General features: G+C 51.6%; 1 protein-coding gene across 3 annotated transcripts; it reads left to right on the forward strand.

Moving 5' to 3' along the window:
* Positions 1–254: 254 nt before the first annotated feature.
* PLAC8 (placenta associated 8) lies at positions 255–5154 on the forward strand (the record flags this gene model as incomplete). Of its 3 annotated transcripts, XM_082483131.1 has the most annotated exons (5): positions 255–355; positions 3344–3472; positions 3691–3815; positions 4641–4744; positions 4998–5154. In XM_082483131.1, coding segments are annotated over exons 2-5 (345 nt in total). In that variant the 5' UTR covers positions 255–355; positions 3344–3357. The 3 variants fall into 3 exon arrangements, with proteins under 3 accessions (XP_082339257.1, XP_082339258.1, XP_082339256.1); XM_082483132.1 differs by lacking the exon at positions 4641–4744; XM_082483130.1 differs by lacking the exon at positions 4998–5154 and having other exon boundaries at positions 4641–4748.
* Positions 5155–9714: the final 4560 nt, after the last annotated feature.

Raw genomic sequence — 9714 nt, forward strand, 5'->3', positions numbered from 1 at the left:
TGTCTATCCCAAGAAGTGCACATCATTCAGAGCTATACTCCCCCAAACAACAACCACATGTACACAGAGCTGAGGGAATAAGACAATATATATGCAGTCATTAAAAAAAAAAAAAAAAAAAAGATGAACAGCAGTCTATGATTTAATTGTGGGAAAAGGGATAAAAAAAAATAATGTTGTGCTCTGCACAGCTCGTGACCTTCCCCCTCCAGTTACCTCCCACCATTATACTTGCCTACTGCTAGCTGCCAATGAGAGCCTCCAAGAATGAAAAGTTAGTTTCATCTTCCCCAGAGCCTCTCTGCACAGGGAGACAGCAAGGAAGGCTGCACTGACCCAGGCTGCTCACCACAAGGTTGGTTCTCTTAAAGCATGGAAATAGTAAAAACTTGGGAAGAGTGGGATAATAGTGCAAGACGAGATTTATTTTTCTTTCCTGCTCAGCACATAATTTAAAGCAAAATATATGGCAAATCGTACTTGGGGAAGGGGAGAGGCTTTTAAAAAGCTATGCACAAAAGCTGAATTGTGGAGAGCTTAGTTGTTCTTTGCTGCTTTCTTCTGCTACCAGAATTGTATAACTGCATTAAAGGCACCTGGCTGGTACTTTGCTCTCTGTTTAAATTAGGATGTTTTTTGTCTACATGGATGCTCAAGACCAAATTCCTCTTAGCAAGGCTGCTTAGCTCTATGTGTTTTCTGGTAGGCTCTGAGGATGTGCTGGATGTAGCTGCTGTCCTGCCAGAAGCTTAAATGTCAGTCACATTTATATGTTGCTGCCTGGTCTCCCTATGTGTCTGCTGTCCTTTTCAGTGGGGTGTGCTACTGGTGATAAAAGCATCTTAACGTTGCAATCTCTTCATTAATGTTCGCAGCTAAGAGAGAAGAAAGTGTGTGAATAACACTCGTATGCAGAATACTGTGCATTTGTAAAAGCGTAGAAAGTAGAGAGTGTGTGTCGGTAGCGTTGCTGGGGGTCAGGAGAGGGAAGCGGTCGGAGACCATGTGCGCTCACGGTTTCCCTCTGGCCGCGTCCCCGGTCCTGCCTCTGGCCGCGTTCACGCCGGGCTCGCAGGCTGGCGCGTGCTGCCAGGTGAAGCCAGGAGTGGGATCTCTGCAGCAGCATGCTTTGCCCCAAAGGGTGGAGAGTGAGGGTCCCTGTCCCCCATCTGTCCCCCTTCTCCCCCCCCCAGCATCGGCCGCTTCATTTCAGTTTCTGTTCTGGCTTCTGAGCTCGGGAGGTGGGCGGGGAGGAGCGTGAGCACCCAGCAGCAGGCAGCCTTTGCCAAGCTGCTATTCCGAAAACAAAAAAAAGCACCCCAACACACCCTAATTTGTAGCAAAAAGTCTCAACAAATGTGAGCAGGCAGTTTATCTTTTTTTTTTTTTTTTTTTTTCCTTCCTTTTTCTCCTAATTGTGCATAACTAGAAGAACTTGGCCTCAGGGCAAAACTTGCTTTTAATTGTGTTGTGGTTTAACCCCAGCTGGCAGCTAGAAACACGAAGCTGCTCGCTCACTCCCCCAAGTTGTGATGTGGGAGAGAATCAGAAGAGTAAAGGTGAGGAAAAACTCGTGGGTTGAGTTAAAGACAGTTTAATAGGTAGAGCAAAAGCCACACACGCAAGCAAAGCAAAACGGGGAATTAATTCACTGCTCCCAATAGGCAGGCAGGTGTTCAGCCATCTCCAGGAAAGCAGGGCTCCACCACACATAACAGTTACTTGGGAAGAGAAACTCCATCACTCCAAACATTTCCCCTTTCCTCCCTCTTCCCACAGCTTTATATACTGACCGTGATGTCATATGGAATGTCATATGGTATGGAACATCCCTTTGGTCGGTTGGGGTCAGCTGTCCCAGCTGTGTCTCCTTCTAACTCCTTGTGCACCCCCAGCCTGTTCGCTGGTGGGGCAATAGGAAGAGCAGAAAAGGCCTTGATTGCCTAGCAACAACCAAAAATAGCAGCATGCTATCAAAAGTATTTCTCATCCCAAATCCAAAAACATAGCACTATACCAGCTGCTAGTAAAAACGTTAACTCTATCCCAATGGAAACCTCAACAAACTCTTATCTGAGAATGCTTTGTGCTGTCTTGTACTTGTCTGGGAGAACAGAAGCACATAGATTTGGTTTTGGTTTTTTTTTTTGTTTTGTTTTGTTTTTTGTTTTTTTTTTTTTTTTTTAGATCTGAGGCTTACTGTTTTTTCTGGTTTCAGCTGAGATAGAGTTTATTTTCTTTCTAGTGGTTGCTGCGTTTTCAGATTTGGTATGAAAAGAATGTCAATAATAAATATTGTTTTAGTTGTTGCTAAGTGATGTTTATACAAGTCAAGGTTTTTTTTCAACTTCCCATACAAGCTGAGAAGGAGCATATACAGAACAAGAGAATGGCCAATGGAATATTCCATCCCATACATGTCATGCTTGGTATAGAAACGGGGATTGGCCAGGGAAGGGTGGTGGGATCTGTGATCTCTGCTTGGGTCTGGCTGGGCAACCAGTTCTCTAGGTGGTGAGAGTGACCTGTGTTTTGCATATTCTTTTACCATTATTATTATTAATTATTATTTTCCTTTTTCATTATTGTTCTATTAAACTGTCTTTATCTCAACCCATGATATGGGGTGTTTTTTTGCCTTTCCCCTCCTTTTGTCAGTCTTCTTCCTACCCTCCTTGGGGGAGAAGGGGCGGAGCGAGAGGCTGCGTGGCCCTTGTTGCTGGCTAGGGTTAAACCACGACACTAGTTTCCGAGGTTTACTTGCTTGCTGAACCACAGGAAGGCAAGGGCTGGGGTTCAGACTTGGGACATGGTGTTGAATTTCTGCCTTTCTGTCTTTCTACAACAAGAAACCGGTGATACTCGTTTTCTACAGTATCCCTCTTGCGTGGAGCCCAGTTTTGTTAGGAGGAAACGCGAGACCATGGCTGCTTCCCTCATGCTTTGTATCCACACCAAAGCAATCTTGTGTGAAATACGCCCAAGTTCAACAGCTAAAATGCCCAAGGCACTGGCATTAGCCTAGGTTCACTGCCCAGCCCTGCTTGGCCCAAGGGAAGCTGGTGAACTGTGTCTAAACACCAGCGAAGCCTTTCTGGGGTGGAGTGGGGAATGCCAATGGCCTGATGCTATTTTGAAGGCTGGATAAAAGGCAGAAAATGCAAAAACCTTGAAAATATACAAATGCAGGTAATATGTGGTTATACCTTGTCACCTCCAGGGGCAGAAAGGGGGCTGGACGAAAGGCTGTCTGCTGAAGAGCGATGGTGACCGGTTTGGTTGGGGGATCAGACTGACCACAGTTTTTTCATTAACTGTGCTGTTCCCCTCCTGTCTCTTTCAGAAGAGCAACTAGAAATGGCCACCCCGTCTGTCGTGACGATCCAGCCGCAGTATGCCATAGCCGTGCCTGCTGTCTCGAGGAACATCTGGCAGACAGGGCTGATGGACTGCTGCACTGACTGTGGCGTCTGTGAGTGCCTCGGGTGGTCCCCTCTCTCAGCCATCCGCAGTGATGTGCTGTGGTCGGTCCCACGCCCTCTGGGGACAATTTTCTCACCCCTGCCACTCGGGTCGGTGGTGTGATAGCTACAGCCATGTAGCCTGGTCCTCCCAGTTCCTCCCCTGATGCTGGTGGTGCCAGGCAGGCGGGCAGAGCCTCACCTGCCGTTGTGTTTCTCCCCCTGCCAGGCTGCTGCGGGATGTTCTGCTTCCCCTGCCTCGCCTGCCAAGTGGCTGGGGACATGAACGAGTGCTGCCTGTGCGGGACCAGCATGGCCATGAGGACCCTCTACCGCACCAGATACAACATCCCGGTGAGTGGTTAACCCGCCCCCTCACCGTGCTGTGAGGCTGAAAGACGAGGTGCCCCCGAGGCCCCTCTCTCTGCTGCCCCATCAGGGATGAGCAGATGAACAGCAGCACTCTTGGCTCGCCTCTTTTTTTCACTTTCACATCCTGAATGATGTGGGGAGCACAGGACATGGGTTGGGTGCCCTTGGCATCGCTGGTCCCTGGGCTGGTGTCCAACAACGCACATTAATCGGGCACAGCTCCTTCCCAGCACCCTTTGCCAGGGGCACATGTCCTGCCTTCAGCTGCTGCCAACCACAGCGGCTCGCAGAGCCTCAGCTGCTGCTTCCTCATGCCATCCCCAATCTTTGAAAGATGGGAAAGGCTTGAGATAATTGTGGGCAGACTAAAGAATAGATTAAGTCAGTTGCACAGCTAAACATCCATAATCAGATGCAGGAGAAAGGTGGACATTCTCATACAGTACATATGTGGAATGTTTCTTCCCACCAGGGGTTAGCGCCGTCCCCAGTGCAAACTGTAGTGGCCCAAGTCCAGTTTGCCCAAATTACCTCTTTCTGTATGTGTTTTCCCCCCCAAGTCTTAACCTTGGAAACTAGCTACTTGGAAACTAGCTACTGAAAGATCAGTAGCTATCTGCAGAAAGGTCTCTCTCCTTTCTTTCCACTGTGTTGGGGTTTGCCAGCCCTGGTTTTTAGCATCTGCTGCTCGGATGCTGGAGCCTGCCGGGAAACAAAGGGCACATAAAGTGGAATGTGACTAACATTTTCTTGGCCAAAACGTGGCTTTTGGGAAGCCTATGTCCCTAACCAATTTCTTCCTAACAGGGGTCCCTTTGCTCTGACTTCTGTGTCACCACGTGGTGCCTCGTGTGCTCTGTTTGCCAAATTAAGAGAGACATCAACCGGAGGAGGGAGCTGGGCATATTCTGGTAAGCTGGGCGTGCTGCCGCTGGTTTATAAAGCCACAGCCACATGCAGCCAAGTGGCTTCCCAAAGTGTCTCCTGCCAGCGCCTGACACAGGGTTGCTGCAGTGGGGAAGTGGCCCTGGACAGGTGACAAAGAGTGACCTGTCCTGCAGCAAAATGTTGCTGGGAACCTCGTGCAGGACTGGGGACACACACACACACACTGTAGCGAGGCATGGCCCTGCTCCCTGACCCTCCTCTCCTGTTCCCTTGCAGATGCCGCCATCCTCGCTGTGTCCTGTGGAGCCGCTGTGGGCAGGAGTCGCCGCTGCCCTGGCTGTTGGGAAACGCACCGCAGCGGTTTTGTTTTGATTACGGTTGATTTCCCCTTCCCTCTTTTACATTATGAATAAAGAGCAGAGTTTGCCTTCCTGCCAGCGTGTGTGTTACCTTTGCACCACCTGAGAGCGCCTGTCCTTCTCCTGCTCCATCCATCTCAGCAGCTCCCAGTGCAGCTGAGATTTCCCTGCACCCGCTGCAGAGATTTTCAGTAGTATTTTGTTATTCACTCAGCTTCTAGAAAGGATGTTTAATACATAGGAGGAGTCGGTGTTGCTCATCTTTGCAAACTTTGGAAAAGTGACTTCTGCTCCAGGGCAGTGCTGGGGCTTCTGGCAGGCAGGTGATGGCTCCAGGCCACTGAGTGCCAAGTTGTCCCTACTGCAGTGGCCCAGCTGGCTGTCCGGGGCTGCTGGCTGGTCCCACCTGAACATAAAGCCTTGGGGATTTTTGGCTGCCTGGCAACACACCACCTCCTGCACTGCAGAGGCAAGCTCCCCTACAGACCCTGAGCATGAATTCCCACCTGCCTGCCATTAAAAACCTGGCAGGGTCATGGGCTTGCCAAGTCCTCTCTGCTGCCTCCTGGCCACAGCCGGGCAGAGCACGCCTGCCTGCACTGGGCTGTTGGTGGTACGTTGTCCGTCCAAAAACACAGCGGTTACATCCACCCTCTCTCCATCACTCTCAGAGAGATGCTAAAGGATTTGTGATCCCTACAAATCTCCCCCAGCTTCACTCTCAAAGGAAAATATGATATTTTTCCCCCCTCTACCTTCACCTTCCCCACAAACCTTGTAGAGGGCAGGTAGAGGTACTGTCAGTGCTGTGGGGTGGGTCCATGCTGCAGCACTCCCATCTGCCTAAACTCCAGATGGCCCAGATGGTCCTGTGGATGATCCCAGGAAATAAACTGCATTTTTAGCCTAAGAGAGGTAAAGGGCAGGAACACGGAGAGGGGGAGAGAAGAAATACCATGCTGCCATCTCATCCCAGCACAACATGGTATGATTTCGTAGCTGTACCTCGAAGAAGTGCCTGTGTCACCCAGTGGAGTTACGGTCAGTTCTTGCTGATGCTCAGGCTTAATGAAGGAAAAGCGCTGCACCTCCAGTGGCCTATGTCTTAGGGCAGTGCAGACACCCGAAAACAAGCTGTCTTTCTCTGAAAACTGCTACCGAAAGTGGCGTGTCCCATCAGGTCTCTGGGCTTGCAGGATGCTGGGGTGGGGAAAAGTGGTGGTGGAGGGGGGCAGCAGGATCCCGACAGGAGCGGCAGCAAGCTTGCAGCTGGCTGCCTTCAGCAGGGAAGCTGCAATTGCGCAAAGCAGCACCTAAGCCGACATCTGCCCTGTTAGTCAGACGGAGCAGAGTTCGTTTGCCAGGGAGCACCCAGAGCATATAAAGGATGAGAACCAGGAAAAGGACACACGTCTCCCAGGAGAAGGGCAGCTCAGCGGGTACGTATGGCTTGGCTTGGCTTTGCTTCAGCAAGAGCTGTGGTAAAAAACTATGGAAACTGGTTATGGCTTAAGCGGTGTTGCTGGGGAAGGGGTGGAAACAGAGGTGAGTTTTTTTACCTGGAAAACCACTCCAAAGCTAGACCAGATGGTGCTGGGTGCTGCTGACAGGCATCTTGACAGAAGTGGGCAGCAGACATAACAGATGAGAGCTTTTGCATTCTATTGTTCGTTTGTGCCCATATACGTGTGCCTATACATAACAAAATGTTGCTTTATGACCTTGGTTATTGGTGAAATGTGGCTGTGTGCACCTTGGGATCTCTTTTGTTCCCATCAGCCTTTCCAACACCGCTGGTGGTGCTGTGGAGATTTGGGGGCACTTGGGGTTGATGTGCTGGGCGTGCTGGGCCCGGGCCACCTCTCAGGAGACGAGCGTGTGGCAGAGGCTTCTCCAATCTGCTGCCTGCTCCGCACCGCAGCCTCCATCTGCACAGGGATGTGGTGTGCTCATACTTGGGGAGAGGAAGGGAAAGTCTGTGGTCGGCTCTGCCTGCAAAGGGCATGGGGGGGTGAGGGGGGTGGGGTGGCGGTGATCACTGCTTAGCTGCATTTTCACTGTGAGCTGCTATTAATTTTATCTGGTGGTGAGGGAGCACCTTCTTTGGCACGGGAGGCTGGTGGGGTCCTGCCCCTAAACCTTCTCCTGATGCTGCTCCCGCCCATGCTTTTCCCTGCTGTCCTCCGTGCTGTTGGGCATCCCTGTCCCTGCATGGAATCCCCATGCTGTCCCTACCTGGCATCCCTGCTACACAGCCTGTCTGTGGTCTGTCCCCTCCCCTGTCCCTCCTGGCTCCTTGGCAAGAGCCAAGGCTCCCCACAGGGGCTGCCATTTTGACATGCTGTGGGGTGCTACATCGGCTGCAGAGGTGGCAGGAAGTACCTGGGTGGGGCCTTGTGCATGAACAAGGAGGGACAGCCGGCCAGGGCAGAGGCGGGTGTCTGTCGAGCGTCAATGTGGTGCCCGCTGCAGCTACTGGTGGTGGGGCTGTCTGTGCTCACTCCAAAGGTCCCTGCCAACAGCCGGGTGACTTGTCCCAGGGAGGGCACAGTGGCGTTTTTACAGCTCAACAGTTCAGTAGCAGCAGGAAAACACCCTTGCCTTTTAACCCCTGGCAGGGCCTGGTGGCTGAGGCAATCTCTCAGGCTGGTGGTTTGCCCTTCATGGCCACTTGTCACCTAGTGGGAGCAGGTACCGTGTCAGCCCAGCCACGCTTCTGCTGCCTGCAGAAATCAGCAAAAGGTCACAAGCAAATCATGTGAAGACTTTTTACAAGCTTTATTCCCTCCTACAGAGTAATTCAACACCCTTTTTCCTCTCTATGTACTCCCAGGGGACCAAGGTCAGCCACACTCTGAGGGTGGTGAGGCACTGGAACAGGCTGCCCAGGGAAGCTGTGGATGCCCCATCCCTGGAGGTGTTAAAGGCCAGGTTGGATGGGGCTTTGAGCAACCTGGGCTGGTGGAAGGTGTCCCTGCCCATGGCAGGGGGGTTGGAACTCGATGATCTTTAAGGTCCCTTCCAACCCAAACCATTTTATGATTCTATGATTCTGTATGGCAACAGGCTGTGTCTGAGAGCAGAGGTGTGTCCAGGCCCATCTGTAAATGATGGGGAGCCACAGGAGTTGCCGGCAGAGCCACCGACCCCTTTGTTGCCTGTTGGCAATAGTCAATACAAACGCGATGGCACAGCCTGCATCTCTCTGGTGTCCACTGCCGGTAATGCACTCGATGGCATCATCTGAGTGCTGGGCATAGTAAATAGATTTATTCTACTGTGTTCCTGGAGACTTGCGTTTAATACTTAAATTCTGTGTAGATGTGTAATTCTACTGTGAAAATAATCCCATTCCCTTTATAGTGTTTTAACAGCATTTACAGGGATTAATGACATCATTCCTTTCTTCAAAATGTAAATGCTTCCTCTGTTTTTCTTTTTGCCCCTCCCTGTGTCCCGAAACTCAGGCACTGCCTTGCCCTTGTCACACAAAGGCAGGGAGCCATAGGGCAGGGAGGGGAGGGGTGCTTAGCGGGCACCCCCTGGGCTGGCTGTCGCCCCTGTGCAGGCAGGACAGGCGTTGCAAAGCTGGGCAGGGGCAGGCAGGACACGAACTGTCTGAAGGTGCTCTGTTGAACACCCATAGTGCCTGTTGTGGAAATGCCTGCGGGCTGGGCAGGGATGTGGTGGCTGAAGAGGACCTCCCCAGGGAACTGCCCTGGAACCCTTCCCCACGGTTATGGGGTTCAAAGCTCAGGCTGCTTTCCCGCTGATGATTTCTTTGCTGAGGCTGTGCGGCTGGGAGCGGGAGCGAGCCCTTGTAGCTGTAAGAGCACAGGAGCCTTTGCATCTCATCCCTGTGCTGCTTAACAGAGCGGTGCTGAACCTGGGCACAGGGCAGGGAGTGTGTCTGTATGAGACTTTTCATGGGAGCATCTGCTAGTTCTTTTTTTTTTTTTTAATGAAAGCTCCAAGGCTGAAGTGAGAATGGCAGAGCGTGGTGCTGTGCCTTGTAGGGGGCAGTGGGGAGGGAAGGGGCCACACCGTGAGGTGGAGATGGAGGTGCAGGTGGTATAGTTACATGGGTGAGGTGGGTTTGGGGATGGGGCTGCAGAGCAGGAGCTCTGCTGCTCTCAGAGGCTGCAGCACCTTGCTGGGGAAGGATGGGCAGGAGTGGGGCTCCACGGGCCATGATGGCCCCAGGGAACTGAGGAAGAGGAGTATGAGGATGAGGCACTGGCACAGACGTGCAAGTGGAGGAGGGATGGGAACTGGTGACTGAGCTTAGGGTGATGGAAAGGGACAAAGAAAACCCAGTGCCTTGAAGTGTTTAGTCTGTTTAGGCTGGAGAAGAGGAGGCTGAGGAGAGACCTTATCACTCTCTACAACAAGGAGGTTGTAGAGAGGTGGGGGTCAGTCTTTTCTCCCAAGTAACAAGCGATAGAACAAGAGGGAATGGCCTCAAGTTACACCAGGGGAGGTTTAGACTGGATATTAGGAAAATTTTCTTCACGGAAAGGTTGTCACACATTGGCACAGGCTGCCCAGGGAAGTGGTGGAATCACCATCCCCGGAGGTATTTAAAAGACAGGCAGACATGGTGCTTAAGGACATGGTTTAGCAGTGGTTTTGGC

Source organism: Vanellus vanellus (genome assembly GCF_965231255.1).
Source record: "Vanellus vanellus genome assembly, chromosome: 4".
Classification (NCBI taxonomy): Eukaryota; Metazoa; Chordata; class Aves; order Charadriiformes; family Charadriidae; genus Vanellus; species Vanellus vanellus.